Genomic DNA, 21,933 nt, shown 5'->3' on the forward strand with positions numbered 1-21,933 from the left:
ACAAAATATAAAGTTTGGCTCCTAGATAAACATTCAATTAATTTTTTTTAGGAAAAACTAGTCTGCAGAAATATTTATACAAGCTGTTGTTTATCTGATAAGTTCAACAATTATTGGTATTAAACTAAATAATCTATTGCTTATGTCCCAGCCTACATAGATGTTGTGTTGTTATAAAAATGTCATATCTTATCTAACTGTTTTCATTTAATCTAATGCAATGATATAATTTTGAACACACAGTGAAAAGAAAATGTTTATGTTTTATGATAAAAAAATGTTTTATTGAAATTATAATAATAAAAATGGGCTCAAAAGCCTTTACTGAAAACACAAGATTCACATTAAAATGGGTGAGATTCAATATGTCACATTTCAAACTCTAAAACAGTATAAAAACTTTGAAATAGGACTCCAAACTAGTACAAGCATTTAAACAGCTTGCTTTTTGCGAACTGATTTCAAACACTATGATTTGCAATTGTTCAGATTTTCCTACAGACAGTGAAACCTCTGGACCAATGTAGTCCTCAATCCAAATACTAGAATTTAGAGTAAAACTATTTGACTACCCTCAAAATGTGAGTCCATCCTGGCAAAGTAGATAAATTGTCCTTACTTAAAACCATAGGACCTCTACATTACTATTTAAAATTTTGAACTCATAGTGAAACCACTTTACATACATAATAAAGGGCTCCTAGTTAAAAAAAAAAAAATTGCCACATTCAAAATACTGGGTCTTGCAATTTTACTAATTGCCATCTGTAGAGGCAAGTTTAGAAGTTGTTCTTACACTTTCATGGTACAAAAACACACACATATAGGTTTTAAAGTGCCTTCCCTTGGTATCATGCATGCTTTTTTATTATACGCCCGTCGTCTTTTAGACGGGACGTATTATGGTATACCGTTGTCCGTCCGTTTCAGATTTTAAGTTTTGGATTTATGGGGCTTTATTCATAAAAAAAGGGGGATTTTCAACACTTCGGACAATAACTCAAAAAAGCTTTCACCAATGTCCATGAAACTTTGGTGAATTGTTTATATCTATTGATGTAAGCTCCCTTTCAATTTTTATAAATTTCAGATTTTAAGTTTTGGATTTATGGGGCTTTATTCATAAAAAAAGGGGGATTTTCAACACTTCGGACAATAACTCAAAAAGGCTTTCACCAATGTCCATGAAACTTTGGTGAATTGTTTATATCTATTGATGTAAGCTCCCTTTCAATTTTTATAAATTTCAGATTTTAAGTTTTGGATTTATGGGGCTTTATTCATAAAAAAAGGGGGATTTTCAACACTTCGGACAATAACTCAAAAAAGCTTTCACCAATGTCCATGAAACTTTGGTGAATTGTTTATATCTATTGATGTAAGCTCCCTTTCAATTTTTATAAATTTCAGATTTTAAGTTTTGGATTTATGGGGCTTTATTCACAAAAAAAAGGGGGATTTTCAACACTTCGGACAATAACTCAAAAAGGCTTTCACCAATGTCCATGAAACTTTGGTGAATTGTTTATATCTATTGATGTAAGCTCCCTTTCAATTTTTATAAATTTCAGATTTTAAGTTTTGGATTTATGGGGCTTTATTCATAAAAAAATGGGGATTTTCAACACTTCGGACAATAACTCAAAAAAGCTTTCACCAATGTCCATGAAACTTTGGTGAATTGTTTATATCTATTGATGTAAGCTCCCTTTCAATTTTTATAAATTTCAGATTTTAAGTTTTGGATTTATGGGGCTTTATTCACAAAAAAAAGGGGGATTTTCAACACTTCGGACAATAACTCAAAAAGGCTTTCACCAATGTCCATGAAACTTTGGTGAATTGTTTATATCTATTGATGTAAGCTCCCTTTCAATTTTTATAAATTTCAGATTTTACGTTTCCGTGTTATGAATTTTTATGCTTAAAAAAGGGGGAATTTTCCAATTTTGGGACAATAACTAACACTTTCACAAAATTTTATGCAACTTTGATAAATTGTTTATATCTATTGACATAAGCTCCCTTTCCATTTTTATAAATTTTAGATTTTACGTTTTCTTAAGTAATGAATTTTTATACTTAAAAAGGGGGGATTTTATGAAACTTTGGTGAATATATTAATGTAACATCCCTTTTGATTTGTATATATATTTCTAGTTGATCATATAAATTCATTTAAAGCATAAAAGACAAGTTAAAAGAGCAACAGGCGTATCATGCGCTAAAGCGCAGCCCTTTATTTAACAGCCCTCAAGTTAGTGATGGTTTAAATGTTACATATTTGTTATGATTGAGGTATCGAATGAATTTGATATTGATGTCAGAATAAATTTTTGTATTTACAGCAGTATTCCAGTGTACTAGTCCAGAGTCTGGGTAGTTTAATGACTGATATCAAAACAGAAGCACAAGTATTAGTACTGAGGGTAATTTGAGTTTAATTACTGTGGATTCATTTATTTTTTTCGTTGGTATCAATTTTGTGTATTGAGGAAAACTTGTATTTTCTTGGATACTGTAATTTCAGAAATTATTGCAATGTTTTAGTTATTGCAAAAATGTGACAGGGTCATAATCGCAAAAATTTAAACTTGCATTTTAGTTTAAAATGACAAAATCGCAATAATAAATGCAAGCAATAATTTCTGAATTTACAGTATTTGATTTCATTGTTTTGCCAATCTCAGCATTCAAAGCCTATAGAAAATTTGTGATTTGTTGAACAATTATATTTGGGTTCACCTGTCCCACTAAATCCATGAAAATTTGTATCCAACACCAAAGTACTGATTTTGTTGGTACATGTGAACCACACATTTAAATTTTCTAGGAAGTACAAATTTTGTATAGGCTTCTATTGCAGACTTTGGTAAAACAATGCAATAAAACATCCCCAAAACATACAACATTTTGTATTATGATAAGAGCCTCAATGGCCTTATATTTTCAGATAGTATTGAGACTGGCAAAAATAGATCACATGCAAGTACTTTCTTAATAATTTACCAAAATGTTTGTCTTTTTTAACAACATCTATCATGTATGTATTTTTGTAGCACTTGCATGTGCTCAATATTTCCCATAAATATTAATCTAAAAAAAAAATCATCTTTTTCATCTATTAATCAGTCAGTAGGTTTAATATTTATTTGTTAATGGGATTCCTGAATAATTCAGTAGAATTACAGCATTAAACCTGTTTTTGTTACAATAAGTGTCATCTAACAAATTATAATCTGTTTTTCCATCACCTTAAAAATGTCAGTCAAGCAGAATCATCTGTTTCAAAAGTTTTGGCAGGTACTATGACAGATAATGCTTGAACTAAGTGTTCTTTTATTACCATTTACACTAAATGGGCTCTATTCCTGAATTAATTAAGTCAAGAGAATGTTATTTTGGTGTGACAAAACAGTATGAGAAAGCTAATGTTGTTTTTTTATTGTTGTTTTGTTTTAGTTTCTGCTTGTTTGCTGTTTTTTTTGAGGGGGGAAGTGATGTCTCATTGATGTTTTATTCAAAACTAAAATTACAATTATCATGATTATGGTTTCTGAAATGTTCTAAAAATTTCTAAAACTCTTTTTAGAGTTATGGCATAATTTGTATTTTTACACTTTGGTATTTTTAGTGACCATGTGAATATTACTGAGACAGATTTAGTGTGTCTTCTTTGCGATAAGTAGTGGATCAGATTGTTTAAATTGCCTATATACAGATTCTTGAACTATTATAGATACATGTATTGATTATCTTTGTTATATATTGAAGGTGATAGAACTTGTGTTGAAAACATTCCCAAAAGAGGCTCCAGAGGCATTTTCTCCATTGCTGCCAAGTTTTATTAAAGCAGTACTAGAAAATGAGGTAATAAGAACTTTAACATAATTTTATTGATGAAAAGAGTACTAGCACTTTTACTGGTGAGAAAAAAAATATCAGGGTTTATCAATACCGCAACAAATGGTATATTTCACAATGATTGTATTTATGTCCATAATCAAGGATAAAATTCCGAAACCATATTTTGTTCATGAACAGTGAATCCACTAAGAAAAAAATCTTCTACTGACACAGGTTTCAAAAACAGTGATAATGAAACCACAAAAAAGCAATTCTTCTACTGTAACAGATTTCACTAGCAGTGATCATGAATTCACTAAAAAGAACAATTATTCTACTGTAACAGATCTAGATTTCAAGAACTGAAAACCCACTAAAAAACAATTCTTCTACTGTAGCAGATTTTACAAACAGTATCATGAACCTATTGAAAAGCAAGTCTCCTACTGTAACAGATTTCACGAACTGTGAACCCACTAAAAACAAAATTCTACTGTAACAGATTTCTGACATGAACTGTGATCTACTGACACAGGTTTCAAAAACAGTGATAATGAACCCACAAAAAAGCAATTCTTCTACTGTAACAGATTTCACTAGCAGTGATCATGAATTCACTAAAAAGAACAATTATTCTACTGTAACAGATCTAGATTTCAAGAACTGAAAACCCACTTAAAAACAATTTTTCTACTGTAGCAGATTTTACAAACAGTGATCATGAACCTATTAAAAAGCAAGTCTCCTACTGTAACAGATTTCACGAACTGTGAACCCACTAAAAACAAAATTCTACTGTAACAGATTTCTGACATGAACTGTGATCCCACTGGAAAATAATTCTTCTACTGTAACAGATTTCACATACCGTTAACCCACTAAAAAACAAATCTTCTATTGTAACAGATTTCACAAACAGTGAACCTACTCAAAAACAATTCTTTTACGGTGACAGATTTCAAGAATAGTGAACCCATTAAAAAACAATTATTCTACTTGACAGATTCACAAACAGTGAACCCACTAAAAAACAATTCTTCTACTGTAACAGATTTCTCAAACAGTGAACCCACTAAAAAATAATTCTTCTGCTGTAACAGATTTTACAATCAGGGATTATGAACCCACTAAAAACCAATTCTTCTACTGTAACAGATATGTCTAGCTGTTATGTCACAGAGTTCCTTGCATGTTTACTTTGATCAATAAGACAAAGGTCAATTTACTTCCTTGTTTGGAAAGTATTCACTCATTGATTTCATTTAATTTATTGCATGTTGTAAATATTTATACATTGTATTTAGGATGAGAAAACTCAGTTTCTTTGGTCAAATCTTATTTACCTGATTAGCAAAAAAACTGTATTTATTTAATACTGGTACATAGAATGAACTCAAAAATGTTTTATCGAGATTTTTTTTTAGAATGAGAGCATAAGGGCTAATCAAGTAAAAATTATCCAGGGGGTGGAGGGTGCGTGGGGTTGGAATGACACTTATTAGGGCCCGCCTTTAGGCGGATCGCCCTATAGTGATCAGTCTGTCCGTTCGTCCGTCCGTCCGTCCGATGATTATGATTTCATACTTTATACTTTACATGTTTATTAACCACCACCAGAGGGCATGTCATGATGTATGTACAACTTCCTAGGTCAAATGTCAAGGCCAAAAAACTTTTTTAGACGGGTCGCCCTATAGTGATCAGTCTGTCTGTCCGTCCGTCTGTCCGTCCGTCCGTAACACTTTAACTTTGTGTCCGCTCCATATCTAGAGAACCATTATGATTTCATACTTTATACTTTACATGTTTATTAACCACCACCAGAGAGCGTGTCATGATGTATGTACAACTTCCTAGGTCAAAGGTCAAGGTAAAAAAACTTTGGTTTCAGCTGACAACCCTGTGTCCTGTGGTGAAGATCGTGTCCGCTCTATATCTTGAGAACCGTTATGATTTCAAAGTTTATACTTGACATGTATATGAACCAACACCAGAGGGTGTGTCATAATTTATGAACGACTGCCTAGGTCAAAGGTCAAGGTCAAAAACTTTGGTTTCAGTTGACAATCCCATGTCCTATAGTAAAGATTGTGTCCGCTCTATATCTTGAGAACCGTTATCATTTTAAAGTTTATACCTGAAATGTATATAAACCAATATCAGAGGGTATGTCATAATTTATGTACAACTTCCTAGGTCAAAGGTCAAGGTCAAAAACTTTGGTTTCAGTTGACAATCCCATGTCCTATGGTAAAGATCGTGTCTGCTCTATATCTTGAGAACCGTTATCATTTCAAAGTTTATACTTGACATGTATATAAACCAACACCAAAGGGTGTGTCTTAAATTATATGCAACTTCCTAGGTCAAAGGTCAAGGTCAAAAACTTTGGTTTCAGTTGACAACCCCATGTCCTATGGTAAAGATTGTGTCTGCTCTATATTTTGAGAACCGTTATCATTTCAAAGTTTATACTTGACATGTTTATAAACCAACACCAAAGGGTGTGTCATAATTTATTTACAACTTCCTAGGTCAAAGGTCAAGGTCAAAAACTTTGATTTCAGTTGACAAACCCATGTCCTATGGTAAAGATACAATTTTTTAATGCACATTATTCACAGCGGGGCCCACAGAGATGGCTCCCATCTCAATGATATCTAGTTTTTTTAACCCCCCACCTATGGAAAAGATTAAAATAATATACCCTATACCCCCACCTAGAACATGTATTTTCTTCCAAGACCCCCTACCTAGAGAAAAAAATTAAAGTTAGCTAGCTTTTAAAGTATTCAATAATGTTACATTCTGTTTTATAAATGTAAAATTAGTTGGTTTATCTATTTTAGTGCAAATTATATATGGATTGCCCTTCTTTTTGGCTGTCACCTCAGTTGTCGAGACTTCTTTTTAGTATTTAACTGGACGAAAACTAGATGTCTATAAGCCATGGATGCCCTTCCCATACATGCCATAATTAATAAGGGGATGAAGTCTCCTAGATAAGAGTAGAATAATCAATAAAAAAATTTTATTTTTTTTTAAATTGAAAAATTTTCAGGTTTATCATTAATCCAGTAAAATGTAGGAAGGAACACAATAACAATTTCATTTTTAATTATTCTTTGATATAAAAAAAATGTTACCTGATGATAGTGTTTCTTTGTTTACATTGAATATGACGTCATAACTAAAATAACGTCACAACTAAAATCCCTAACAGCAGAACCAAAATCAGAAAACATTACGGTATTTCTGTTTCTTTTTAAACAGATTTTGAAGTTAAAATATGTTTGAATTAAAAAAAAAAATGTACACAGACTTGGTCCCCTTTCACAGGTAATGCCTGCCTCATATTATAAAACAGTTAGAAAATTAACCAGGCGATCAATTAACAACAAAAACATTCAACATTGAAAACTGAAAATGAATGAGAAACACAGACCCAGAAAAAACTTGGACAAACTCAGGTGCTCTGGAAGGGTTAGCAGGTCCTGCTCCTTGCAAGACCCCCCTTTAAAGGGACTTAGTAGTTAGATGTCAGCCACACATACTTGCCTAAGAAGAGGGAAGATAAGGGAAAAAGGGTACTTAAAGAAGTTTAAAGAAGTTATAAATTGTATGCAATAAAATATTATGATAAAAATTGCAAAGAATTGGCCAGTCCTTCTTAAAAGGTCAATATCTAGGACATATTCTTTGCAAGGAAAGAGAAACAAATTGCCAAGCATCAGTTAAGATTAATGTTATTTATCCAGACAGTGTGTGGTACATGTATATGCACAAATTGTGTCTGCATCCATATAAACAAAGAGATAATTTCGTGATCTTGACCCTCCGCTAGTTTACAGACTTATTTAACATTTACCGTTAAAATGCTTGTATAGTCCACGGTTTTATTCTCCAAAATTGTACCCTCCAGAAGGGGTGCCGACTATGGAGTACAATTAGCAAGAAATAAGAGAACAAGTTCAATTTCAAATGCGAGGTGGTTTGTTTACATTCCGCCATGCCTGTTATTGATATTGTAGAGTGCGCTCTTATGATTTTTCAAACTAATAATTTTACCTAATTCATATTAAGGAGGCTCGAGGGTATAAAAATTTCAGAAAAAAATCAAACATTTGTTTTTCATTACAAATTTTATTTATTTCCTTTTTTTGTTGTTACTTTATCATATGGTACAAAAATCATTCAAAACAATCAATTCGTGTTGGCCCCAGATGACTTTCAAAATGTATAGATCATTGAAAAAGTTCCAAATTATCTCCCTTTGGAGGAAAAATGCCATTTTTTGGCTCTAAAATTGAAATATCTTTTTCAACTCATCGGTGACCTATCTTTTTTAATATAATTTCCATATAAGCTGTACTTAAACTAAATTATTGTAAAATTTTAGCGATTTCTGTAATAAATTCTTTTATTTATTTCGATATTACCTTTATTTCTCCTATTACTTCAAAACAGAAAAAAACCGCCTTTACAAAAATGTATGCTTCTTTCGAAGGCAGATTGTGAGCTCAAATGAACGGTGACCCCACTTTTTTATTTTATTTTTTTATTAACTATAAGATAAAGTTCATTTATAGAAAAATATAGAGAAATCCTATATAAATGATTTAGACCCGCGAACCCCCTTAATAAGTAATTGTTATTCAATATCAAATTAAGGCTGATAAATTTAAAAACTAAACGCTTCATTTCAAACTTCTCATTTCTTTTCCATGCATTGGTAACATTTAACTAGTATCTGCTTCATAGAAAAAAGGAAAAAAAGAAACCGTAAACCAGCTTACAATTTGTAAACTACAAAACATAATCGGTTATTGTTCTTCCGTTTTGGTGTTTCATACAGACTTATATGGTTTGTAGCTTAAAACCCTTAAAACAATTAAGGGAAAGATATATTAAAGACTGTTTTACATAAGGATGAAACTTTTTTACTTTCAAAGTCGTATTATAGTGATATTTATTATGTACGGATTTCGACTCTCACCATATTTTTTTCTTCTTTTATACGTGCTTTTCAACTACAATCAAATACAAGCATTAGTCTTTCAAAAAGGGCTAGTCGACTCTTAGCTGATGAAAATGGAAAGTTCTCTTGCTTTGTATATTAATTCATTTACTAGAATAGCCATGTGCATCAATCAACAAATTTTACCACACACGTGAGGTCACACGTTATGAAGTAGTATATATCGTTTAACGTTGTTGTTTACGAAACTCCAGAAGGTTTGACTATTTATAGATAAAAGTTACCTGCGTACCAATGTCATGAATATGTATGATTAATGACCAGGAAAAATCTAATTGCTAAAATAGAGAGGACAAATTCGATACTCTACAGGTTTGAAGGACATTTACTAGGTTTGGATTGTCCTTACCAATTAATAAACTTTGATTATTCATGTCTCGTCATATCTTCCAATCAGGTAGCAAGAAAAATTCACGCACTGACTGTCCATCGTTCAATTTCTAATATCGACTCCTAGGAGCTGATAATAACAAGAATTGTCAGTGTCCTACTTCCGGTTTTAAACGAGTTTCTGATAAATTGTTTTGTTTACATTCTGATTAACTTTTCAGGAGAATCTTCCTTCATACCAGGGGGGACAATATGTTTAACAGTTTAGCCTATCAGTATCATTCAGAAACCCCCCACCAACAAAATAAAATTTAAATTGGGACCACCACCCTCCAGAATACAATAATGTTGATACCCTGCCACCTACGGAAAAAATATTGTCTGCGTTCCGCCCCTCCTAGATAAATTTTACTGGAATAGCCCTAAGGCTATCCCTACGATTATATATATATTTATCAGACTCTATGTGATCTTGTTTAAACGGAAAGTAAGATTGAAAAGCAAACACTTTTAGTAAGGAATTAAGTTCAGTATGTATACTACAGTTGAACCTTGTGTGTCCATACATTATTCCAGTATACCATTTGAAAAAATATTTTTAAATGTTGTTTAATAGGTCAAACTAGACACATTTTACATTTGAATGAATTGCTTGTAGGGCATTTCTTGATTTATACTTTTAACTTGTTTCAGTTGTTGATGATATGCAGGTTTTCTGTGAAATTGGATCATTAGCAGAAATATTAAAGTTCTAATAAGTCAATTCATCTATAAATCAACAAAAAATCAGAACATAATGGTCCAATTTCAAATGATGATATAAAATCAATATGTAAGGGATTGCTAAAAATAAAATTAAAAAAATCTTGAAATGTATTTTAATTTTATTATTTTATAAATATTTGACAAACTTTGAACATTGCAAGAATTTTATTTTTCAGGAACATCCATTGATTTTGTCAATGTACCTTACACTTCTTGCCAGAATTGTTCTACAGAATCAAGAATTTATGTTCAATTTTTTAAACCAAGTAGCAACAGATTTAAATAAAGATGTAAGTAAACATTAAAAAATATTTTCAAGACTTTTGATATTTGTAAAAACAGTTACACTTTTGATTGATTGACCAATTGTTGATGTTTAACACCACTTTCAACAATATTAGCTGTATTGTGACAGTCTGTTTTTATTGATCATGGAAGCTGTGGAGAACTACTGGCCATTAGTAGGACACTGACAATTCTTGTTATATTAAGATTGTAGTTGAATGCACCTGCATGCCACATATGGGGTCTGAACTAACAATCTCAGTGTTGACAAGCTTGTGATACAGACTACAGTAGATGAACTATTTAGTCCCATCAGCCACCATAGCCCTGGTAAAGTTTTGAAATGAGGTACCAATATACAATTGATTAATTGATTTTATGTACAGTGGCAAGTACTTCATGCATATTTGATATTAAAACATGTTTTTCCCTATTACATGTATCTCATTATGTATAAACGTTATATAAATGCAAAAAAAAATTATCATTGAAAGTTGTATGTAGTTCACAATTATAAGTTTTCTCTAATAGATTATTAGTTACAGTATTTATTCCTTCCATTAGAATTCTTTATGACATATTTTTATTGTTTACAGAGTGAGAGTGTTCTAGGAATGTTTCTGGACATATTGTCAGAAAAGATAGATAGTATAACGCAACCAGAGAAACGTAAATTATGTGCTTTATGTGTTACTTCTTTGTTATCTCTTAATTTAAAGTAAGTATCATTATTTACAAGTATTACTGGACTTCTTTTATAGTCTTTTAACTTAAATAAGTGCTCTAGATTTTTGTGTTGTTGAGCTGTTGTCTCCTTGATTGAAACCCAATGTTTCTGTCCAGCACATGCATGAATAATTTGCAACTGGACGTTAGGAAACCAACAATCAATCAATGAAATATAATATTTCATCAATATTGTAATAAAGTCGGATTTTTAGTTCAAAGTCTGAGCTTGTAGTACTATTTCAAATTCCAGTCAATCCCAAGGATTGTTTTATTTGGTAGTAATTACATTAGATGCATTTTTCATCATAATACATTATTCTGATTGGCTAACTGCAATCTGGCGTTATTCCTTAATCAACTTCTTTTCAAAATGAATTGTAACATTCTTGTTGACAGGTGCTTCTACAATAAAATGCCCAGGTAAATATTAGAAAAAAACTTGATAGTAATCGTGTTTTCATGATCATAGCTACAAAAATGTAATTTCTTAGTATTGAATGCTTCTTTTGGTGCACACATTTTAAGAATGGAGCACTTTCGTGTTTCATACAAAATGAACTTCAGTCAACCCTTTTAATCCCCAATGAATTTACAAAAAGAAGCATTCAATTCTTAACACAAGAAATTAAGTATTTTGTTAACTTTACACTTCCTTGAAAGTTGGAATCAGATCGTCTTCTTGTTCTTCTTGTTTAATTAAAATTGTTCCTTAACATTGTTGTGGTCATATCTTTGTAATCAATTGTCTCTTTCTGGAACACTTCATTTCCATGTACATGTCATAACTTTTTTACCCTTCCACAATGACTTTTGATATTTTGAATCTGTGGATCCCTGGAGGTGATGCTCATTCTTTTATGTCATATACTGATAAAATTCTCAAAAACGATTCATATCCTTATCCCACATTCAATTCTTGTGAGATTTGTTATTAAAAGTCCTTTCAAGTGCACAATAGATTTTTTTGTCTTGTCTTTTTTTTTTTTATAGGTCAAGGGAATATTTCTTATGTTCGCTCATGGTGAAAGTAAAGATAATTTCTGAAGTATTTCTGGTTTTTATCTGATTCTGTGAAGCTCATATGATAGGAAAATAAAATTTCTTGCACTCATGAAGATTTTTGAAATTTTTCTTTGTATTACTTTGTCAGAATTCTGTTTAGGGATAGTTATATAAAACAAAAGTTTATTACAAATATGAAGAAGACAAATTGTGATACTATGATGACAACTGTAATCTTTAGACAATCTGTTTGATTGTATAGAATTCCTCTAGATTAATTCAACTTCAAAATCAATAGAAACTATTACATCACAGATACTAGTGATTACTTTCTAGGAAATTTTGATGAAAAGTTTTAATTCAAAATGAGAGGAATGACTTTTAGTAAATGATAAATAATAGTTTCTTCAAAAAACAAAATCAAATGATCTTATTTTTTTATATGTTTTTTTTTTTTTTTAAATATACTTGTTAAAATGTTTGATTAAAAAAATTGATAATGTCTGCTTGAAAAAGGTCAATAACATAAATTGCATTGTCAGTTTTTAAGTTCAAATGTGTCACAAGCACTGGGAAAAAATTGATCAAGTCTTACATTTTGGAAAAGGGATCATGTACCAAAATGTAAGACTTGATCTTCATGAATTCTGTGGATTTTATTTATTTTCATGGGTACCAATTTTCATGGATTAAGGGAAAATGATATTTTCACAGATGTTTGAATTAGTAATTTTGTCAATGCATTTAGAAACTTTGTACATCTTTGAACAGTTCATATTCACCCATGAAATCAACAAAAAAAGGTATTCCACAAATCAGTAGCTGGTTTCAAATCAGAAAAGTACTGGTAATGCATTCAGCACCTTTAATCATGGTTATGGTTTTAAGCTCTTGTATGCTTCCAAGTAAGAAAAGCATACCAATCAGGATTTTTTTCTTATTCAAACATAATAACACTTTCTTTAATAGAATAGTCTTTCAGGTCAGGGTTTATTGATAAATAATTGATATTAGACTGCAGTTCAACACCATATAATTACTATTTTTCAGTGTTATAAAAGAAAAGTTTTGTGCAATTATGTGTTTATGTGTGGAAGTATTACATGATGTAACCAGAATTCCAGTGGACGAAGATCCTACAATACAATTAGAGTATGTATCTGTTATTGCGAACCCAATGAAAGTTTACCATAGATTCACCTGATAGTTACCTGTCCATTTAAACTTTTGGCAGTTCTATTGTCCCATCTAACAAATACAACAGGTATTGTTCTCTGTGTAGTTTATTCACTGGGACCTTTAAATTTCTTCTAAGAGAAAAATATCACTCATTGATTAATCTACCTGAGTAAAAAATGTATCTGCTAAATTGATAGAAATAACATGTTTACCATTAAAAATGTGATTTTGTGTTTAATTGATTAGGTAACTATCAGATAAACTATGGTAAACTTTCATTTGGTTTCGCAATAAGTAATGTAAATTCTTTACATTAGGGGTCCACATACTTTAGTGTAGGGGTTCATTTATGGCTAGGGATAGGTTAAGACTATTGTCATGGTTAAGTATGGGTAAATGTTAGGTTTTGGGTTTCACTGACTGGTTCACTGTATTTTTTCAGTATCAAAGAAGGATCATGAAATTAATTTTGCTTCATTTTGAACACATGTCTTTTTATGATTGCTTTGATAAGGTCAAATGTTCTGAAAATCATGCCATGCTCTATGCTCATTTTGACATGGATTTGGATTATTTATTTCAACAATTAAAATTGACAAATATAATGCCTGCCGATGATTATGATGAGCATAGAGAAGGGCATGAAAAAATATTGCTGAAGTAGGGTTGTAACATTTTTAAACACTTTTTAGCTCAAATTAATGTATAAGTTATATTCATCTATTAACATATCAAAATACCAATATAGTCTATTTTCATGAATACTGTATTTTTAAAATTTTTTATGGCCCCTCAATGAAAATCAGTGCCATATAGTTTTACCCTTGTCCGTCATATTGTCATTCCGTCATTCCACAACAAACCATTATATGGACTTTTTTATACGCCCGTCAAAATTTTGACGGGACGTATTATGGTATACAAATGTCCGGTATCCGTCCGTCCGTCCGTCTGTCTGTCCGTCCGTCTGTCTGTCTGTCCGGCGTAAACATGTCGCACCGTAACTTGAGAACGACTTATCCAAATTTCATGAAACTTAACATAGTTGTTTCTTATGATGGTCAAATGATCTGTATACTTTTTGGTGAAAATAAGATTAAAACTTTTTGAGTTACGGCACTTTGTAACTAAAACAGGGGTGTGTTTTTTTCACATGTCGCACCTTATCTCAAAAACGATTCTTGATTATGGCTTAAAACTTTAAACATTTCTTAGTTATATTAATCTTAATATCTGTATACTTTTTGGTGATGATTCTAAATTTTATTTTTTAGTTATTGAGTATTTTGTTAAAAAAGGGGAGGGTTTCTTTACATGTCGCACCATATCTCAAAAATTGATTTATGATTATTGCTTAAAACTTTACACATGTCTTTGTTATATTAATCTAAAGATCTGTATACTTTTTGGTGATGATTCAAAATTTCATTTTTGAGTTATTGAGTATTTTGTAAAAAAGGGGGAGGTTTTTTTTACATGTTGTGCCGTATCTCAAAAACAAATTATGATTATTGCTTAAAACTTTACACACTTCTTTGTTATATTAATCTAAAGATCTGTATACTTTTTGGTGATGATTCAAAACTTTATTTTGGAGTTATTGAGTATTTTGTTAAACAGGGGAGGGTTTTTTTACATCATGTCACGCCGTATCTCAAAAATAATTTATGATTATTGCTTAAAACTTTACACACTTCTTTGTTATATTATTCTAAAGATCTGTATACTTTTTGGTTTTGATTCAAAATTTTATTTTAGTGATATTTAGTTTTTTGTTAAAAAAAAACAGGGTTGGGGGTTTAACATGTCCCGCCGTGTCTCAAAAACAATATACGGTTATTGCTTAAAATTTTCTCAGAAACTATTTATGATTATTGCATAAAACTTCCACACAAGACGTCGGGCGTATCATGCGCTCATGGCGCAGCTGTTTATTTCTGAACGCATTCAGATATTGGGCTGATATTTGGTATGTGAGTTAAACATGATGAGTTACAGATCAAGTTTAGGTTTCATTCGGCTCCGCTAATTTTTGCTGAAATTACGGGCTTCAGACTTTGATAAATTGTTGAAAACAACAGTTATACTGACTTTTTTTCTAAACGCCCTTTAGATATTGGGCTGATTTTTTGGTATGTGAGTTAACTGTGATGACTTATAGATCAAGTTTATGTTAGGTTCCGCTCCGCTGATATTTTTCAAAATTAAGGGTTTCCGACTTTGAAAATTGTTGAAAATCACAATCCTACGGACTTTTTATACGACCGCAAAAATTTTAATTTTTCGTCTTATATTGCTATCATGTTGGCGTCGTCGTCGTCGTCCTGCATCGTCTTGCGTCGTCGTCGTCCGAATACTTTAGTTTTCGCACCCTAACTTTAGTAAAAGTGAATAGAAATCTATGAAATTTTAACACAAGGTTTATAACCACAAAAGGAAGGTTGGGATTGATTTTGGGAGTTTTGGTCCCAAAATTTTAGGAATTAGGGTCCAAAAAGGGCCCAAATAAGCATTTTCTTGGTTTTCGCACTATAACTTTAGTTTAAGTAAATAGAAATCTATGAAATTTTGACACAAGGTTTATGACCACAAAAGGAAGGTTGGGATTGATTTTGGGAGTTTTAGTTCAAACGGTTTAGGAATTAGGGGCCAAAAAAGGGCCCAAATAAGCATTATTCTTGGTTTTCGCACAATAACTTTAGTTTAAGTAAATAGAAATCAATGAAATTCAAACACAAGGTTTATGACCACAAAAGGAAGGTTGGGATTGATTTTGGGAGTTGAGGTCTGAACAGTTTAGGAATTAGGGGCCAAAAAGGGGCCCAAGAATAATCTTGGTTTTCGCACCATAACTTTAGTATAAGTAAATAGAAATCTTTGAAATTTAAACACAAAGTTTATGACCATAAAAGGAAGGTTGGGTTTGATTTTGGGAGTTTTGGTCCCAACAGGTTTTTAGGAATAAGGGGCCCAAAGGGTCCAAAATTAAACTTTGTTTGATATCATCAAAAATTGAATAATTGGGGTTCTTTGATATGCCGGATCTAACTGCGTATGTAGATTCTTAATTTTTGGTCCCGTTTTCCAATTGGTCTACATTAAGGTCCAAAGGGTCCAAAATTAAACTTAATTTGATATTAACAAAAATTGAGTCCTTGGGGTTCTTTGATATGCTGAATCTAAAAATGTACTTAGATTTTTGATTATTGGCCCAGTTTTCAAGTTGGTCCAAATCGGGGTCCAAAATTAAACTTTGTTTGATTTCATCAAAAATTGAATAATTAGGTTCTTTGATATGCCAAATCTAACTGTGTATGTAGATTCTTAATTTTTAGTCCCGTTTTCAAATTGGTCTACATTAAATACCAAAGGGTCCAAAATTAAACTAAGTTTGATTTTAATAAAAATTGAATTCTTTGGCTTTTTTGATATGCTGAATTTAATCATGTACTTAGATTTTTGATTATGGGCCCAGTTTTCAAGTTGGTTCAAATCAGGATCCAAAATTATTATATTAAGTATTGTGCAATAGCAAGAAATTTTCAATTGCACAGTATTCAGCAATAGCAAGAAATCTTCAATTGCACAGTATTGTGCAATAGCAAGAAATTTTCAATTGCACAGTATTGCACAATAGCAAGAAATCTTCAATTACACAGTATTGTGCAATAGCAAATATTTTCAATTGAACAGTATTGCGCAATAGCAAGAAATATCTAATTGCACAATATTGTGCAATAACAAGAAATTTTCAATTGATTGGAGTTATCTTTCTTTGTCCAGAATAGTAGTTGAATCAACTTAAATCATTGTTTTATACAATACACAATGTATATTCACTTTTACTACCAACTGATAAATTAAAACAATCTTTAGTCACCATTCAGTGATAACAAGCACTTTTTGTTACATTTTAATATTTTATGATGTATTTAAATGAGTAGTTATTGTTGCAAACTCCATTAGAAATTTGAATTGAGATCAGTTTTGAAAAAAGGGAAAGGGGGATGTGAAAAAAAAATGGTGGGGGGGTTAAATTTTTCTCATTTCAGATTTCATAAATAAAAAGAATTTCTTCAAACATTTTTTTGAGAGGATTAATATTCAACAGCATAGTGATTGCTCAAAGACAAAAAAAATATTTTAAGTTCATTAGACCACATTCATTCTGTGTCCAAAACCTATGCTGTGTCAACTATTTAATCACAATCCAAATTTAGAGCTGAATCCAGCTTGAATGTTGTGTCCATACTTGCCCCAACCGTTCAGGGTTCAACCTCTGCGGTCGTATAAAGCTGCGCCCTGCGGAGCATCTGGTTTCTATATGCCTTCAAATTATGAGTTGATATTTGATATGTGAAACTACCATCATGTTTGTGTCCAGATGTTTTGTTGAAATTGCAATTTTTCAACTTTGTGAGACGGGGCCATTTGTGTCGTTTCGACACATCTAGTTTTATTCTATTCCGTCATTACTTTGCAACAAACATATGTAAGGGATAAAGTAACGTATCTGTTTATTTGTCTCTAGCACCTTTTATTCATAATACAACATCCAATATTCAGTAAATATCAAACATTCGTTCACTGAGGTTATGGACAAACTTCTTTGATATCTATGTCTCAGGACAAAGGTCAATGCCAGAGAATTCTATTATGGAGTTCAAACCAATATTCTGCAGACTGCTTCCTGTGTGATCGATGAGTCATTGCAGGTCAATTATTTAACCTGAACCAATCAGTAACTGTTTCATTATTGACATGTTTGGAACAGTTGGTTTAAACTGCATGATGGGAAAAACCTCTGATAGCAGATACAGGTGCTTGTTTATACTATTGAGATAATATTATCTGAAAGATTTGGTTAATTCTCATTTTTTTTTTTAACTTTCCAATAAGGATTTAACAACTTTCTTTTAACAATTCCTTATAAATTGAAATCTTCATCTGAATACACAGGTTATTTTGAAAAGGCGTGATTTACAATTAAACACTTATTTTGCAAGCTGGAATTAAAACCTTTAATCATAATCAGTTGGTATTTATCCTAGTTTATGATAACAAAAATTCAAAGAGAAATTTTAAGTTTTCATTGATTGAACTCCACAGAGGACAAAAGATATTGCATTCGTTCAATTGGACAGTTCACCTTTCAAAAATTTAAATACCCTGACCAACACTAACTGATTTTCATGATAGATCTCATTTTAAAATTTTCTTTTATTATATAGGGCTAGTTAATAGTATGTTGTCTGCTAAGTAGGGGAACAAGCAGTTTCTGACCTTTAAGATAAAACAACATCTTTTACCTCTTTAAACAATTAATTTCCATCAACTTTTCATCAGGGAAATAATTTGTGTTTCAATTTCCTCATGTAATAACATTGAACTGCTTTATTTTCAAAGAATTGAATGGCTTATTCAATGATTATCCTTACATAGAGGGCTTTAGTACACTGATGACATGGTTTAAACTTATAATCTATTCAGAGTAAATCTATTTATAACTTTTGTAGTTCCCTTGTGATTCATAATGATGGTGCAGATATTTTTCGAAAATCTATTTATAATTTTTGTAATTCCATTATGATTCATGATGATGGTGCTATTTTTAGTAAATCTATTTGCAACTTTTGTAGTTCCCTTGTGATTCATGATGATGGTGCTATTTATAGTAAATCTATTTATAACTTTTGTAGTTCCCTTGTGATTCATGATGATGGTGCTATTTATAGTAAATCTATTTATAACTTTTGTAGTTCGCTTGTGATTCATGATGATGGTGCAGATGAGGATAACGAGTATTATTGTGGAAATGAGGCGACAGATCAGATTACAGAACATGATAGAAGAAAAACTAAGGTACCAGAAGACACTGATAATCAAGTTAATGCTATACAAACAAACAAACAATGAATAAAAGTATTACTGTTAAGAAAAAAATTAAGAGGGGCTAGGACTCCTATGAGGGGGTCTTATCCTGAATTCCAGAATAAATAATGGCAAAATCTAAATACTAATGAATCCCATCACAAAATAATTACATTTAGGATATTACCAAATTCCTGCAACCAATAAAACCAATCCCAAGAAATTGTATTAATAAATAGAAGTATCTTTGAACCTTATCACAGAATTTAAATTTTAGCCCCTGTACATACAGCCATATATTCAGGGCCTTTTAATTTCTTATTACTAATCAATCTTGTTTGTAATTAATATTTTAACACATTTTCTACCAATACAATGAGATTAAATTTTATGTGATTTATTGTATTTTTTTTTTTTTACTTTTATCAATACTATAAAATAAAATTACAAATGAAAATGGGGAATTTATCAAAGAGATAACAACCCGGATCAAAAAGCAGAAAACAGCCTAAGGCCACCAATGAGTCTTCAACAAAGTGAGAATATCCAGTAACCAGAGGTGGGCTTTAGCTGGCCCCTAAACAAAACTTTGTACTAGACATAAGAAGATGTGGTATCAGTGCCAATGAGACAACTCTCCATCCAAGTCACATTTTGTAAAAGTAAACCATTATAGGTCAAAGTACGACATTCAACACAGAGTCTTGGTTTAAACTGAATAGCAAGCTATAATAGGCCCCAAAACTAGTTTTGACTAGAATTTCAGTTTTCATGCTGATCTTTAGTGGTACTCTTTGTGCACTATGGCTTCCTCCACTGATTAAAACTTACTGCAACAAAATAGTCAATAGTGCTGAAAGTGACTTTAAACATATATCAATCAATCAATTAAATGTCTGCAGAAATCTCTATTGCTATTTTTCACAGCATGTTTCACTGACTGGTTTACTGTATTTTTTCAGTTATCAAAGAAGGATCCAGTACATACCATTGCTCTCCGAGAATATTTACTCTCTCAACTCAGAGCCTGTCAGTTATTACATGGACAAAGTGTCTTTAATGAAATGATGGATTCAGTGGACTCAGAAATAGTTCATCAACTACAAGAATTTACTCATAAGAAATAATGTATTAGTAAGGGTAATAGCTAAGCATGTGGACTTTGCTGGTTTTTTTTAGAACCATTAAAATATACCACGTTCTTTCATAAAAATAGCTAAGATCCAATTTCTGTAGAATGTCACCCTCTTAAGGACAACAGTTAGATGGTCTTATCTAATAAAACCAGGAAGTAAAAAGAAAGACTGTTTTTTGTTAACTAGACAGCTGTTATGGGTTCAATTAGTTCAAAACTGAAGAGCTGTTCATGTCAGTACAACAGTACATGCCAATGTGAAGCATAGATCTGCCTGCTATTTGATTATTTCAGTCACGTAGATGGTATTACCTATACAATTAATGGGGTAACAAATGCATTGAAACAACTCCAAATAATAGCAAATACATGTAATTTTCAAGTTATCAATGTAAAATCATTAAAACATCAATGAATTGTGTCGTAGTTTAAATTTACACTTATCTTAAGTATTTAACTTGGACTTCAAAGCTTAAATGTGTTGACTTATCGTAACCAAGCTTTGTTTGCTCAATATTGTACCAGCTGTCTACAAATCTAATACATGTGTATTGGTGCAAGTTATGTGAAATAAAGTATTAAAATGAAATGCTTTAATTTTTGCTGTCTGCTTCAATATGGGATTTATGTGCAATTGTTCTGTATGGAAATGATGTAAGAGTGTCTTTACTGGAAGTGTGTCACTGTTTCCATTTTTACATAATGAAAATCTTAATCCAATTGCAGTTAGCATCATCAAAACAAACTTTTCAGCTGGTGATAAATTTCAGCATATTGATGATGCTACCTATATATAGAATTACAAGAAAGTTATCAGTGTCTAATTAGGTCTAAAATCTTACATTGCTTAGGCTAAGCTTACAAATAAAGATATCAGTGTATAATTAGGTGAGAAATTTGAGCATATTGCTGTGGCTAGGGATACAAAAAAGTTACCATTATACCTACCATTAGGTATGAAATCTAATGCCTCCTTGGTAATGTCCTATAGATATAAAAAAATATAGATAAATAAACACTAATTAAGCTAATACTCATTAGTACATTTTTTGTTGTTGTATGTTTTATAGATGTGTACTTAGATGAAATTAAAAAAAACAAGATTTTAAAATTGATACTAGAAGCCAAAAAAGCATTAGTTAATGAGCAAAATAAGCTTAATTATTGATAGGTCATTAAGCTCCTTTTCAAGCTATTTACTTTTAGACTAATGGTGGGAAAAGGTTGACTTTAGACTTTTACCTTTCATTTGGGTCTCAAACGGAAAGAAAATAAATCCAGAATCTGCTTAAATTTTGGTAAATGACCTTTTATGAGCTATTGAAGTCTTATTTGAAAAGATAAAACAGGTGTTTTGTGGCAAAATATTTTACCCTGTATCATAGGCAAAAAACCACACTCTAACATCATTCATAAATTCCTAAACCTCAACTAAGTACCTCTTTTCCTCCCATTTAAAAATAATATACGATGAGCTGATATACATTTATTATTTTTGTCTTAGAGAGAAATGAAGATTTGTTCACCGAAACAAATTAATTGTTTTAGGGCCTAGCCCAAGTTGATATTGTTTTTCTAAGATGAACCAACCTCATACCTCCCTTGTTAAAAGCAAAATCATTGTTAATAGTTTGCTTTTAACAATTAGCATGCCATGTAATAAATAATTAATTATTTAAAATACTTATTATGTCATGCAATTCTAAAATAAAGGATGAGAAATTGCAGCATGATGTACTATTATGGTAGTTAA

At 31.2% G+C, this 21,933-nt stretch overlaps 1 protein-coding gene across 1 annotated transcript in view; it reads left to right on the plus strand.

Annotated features, from left to right (window-relative positions):
- The window catches only part of LOC143072478 (importin-11-like), a 75,866-nt gene extending 55,097 nt beyond the window's left edge, over nt 1-20,769 (plus strand). The window contains exons 20-26 of the mRNA XM_076247404.1: nt 2,349-2,429; nt 3,775-3,870; nt 10,156-10,269; nt 10,861-10,982; nt 13,046-13,147; nt 18,934-19,036; nt 20,008-20,769. Coding sequence (XP_076103519.1) covers nt 2,349-2,429; nt 3,775-3,870; nt 10,156-10,269; nt 10,861-10,982; nt 13,046-13,147; nt 18,934-19,036; nt 20,008-20,172 — 783 coding nt within the window. The 3' untranslated portion in view covers nt 20,173-20,769. The remainder of the gene's footprint in view (nt 1-2,348; nt 2,430-3,774; nt 3,871-10,155; nt 10,270-10,860; nt 10,983-13,045; nt 13,148-18,933; nt 19,037-20,007) is intronic.
- The last annotated feature ends 1,164 nt before the right edge of the window (nt 20,770-21,933 follow it).

Source organism: Mytilus galloprovincialis, chromosome 4, assembly GCF_965363235.1.
Source record: "Mytilus galloprovincialis chromosome 4, xbMytGall1.hap1.1, whole genome shotgun sequence".
NCBI lineage: Eukaryota > Metazoa > Mollusca > Bivalvia > Mytilida > Mytilidae > Mytilus > Mytilus galloprovincialis.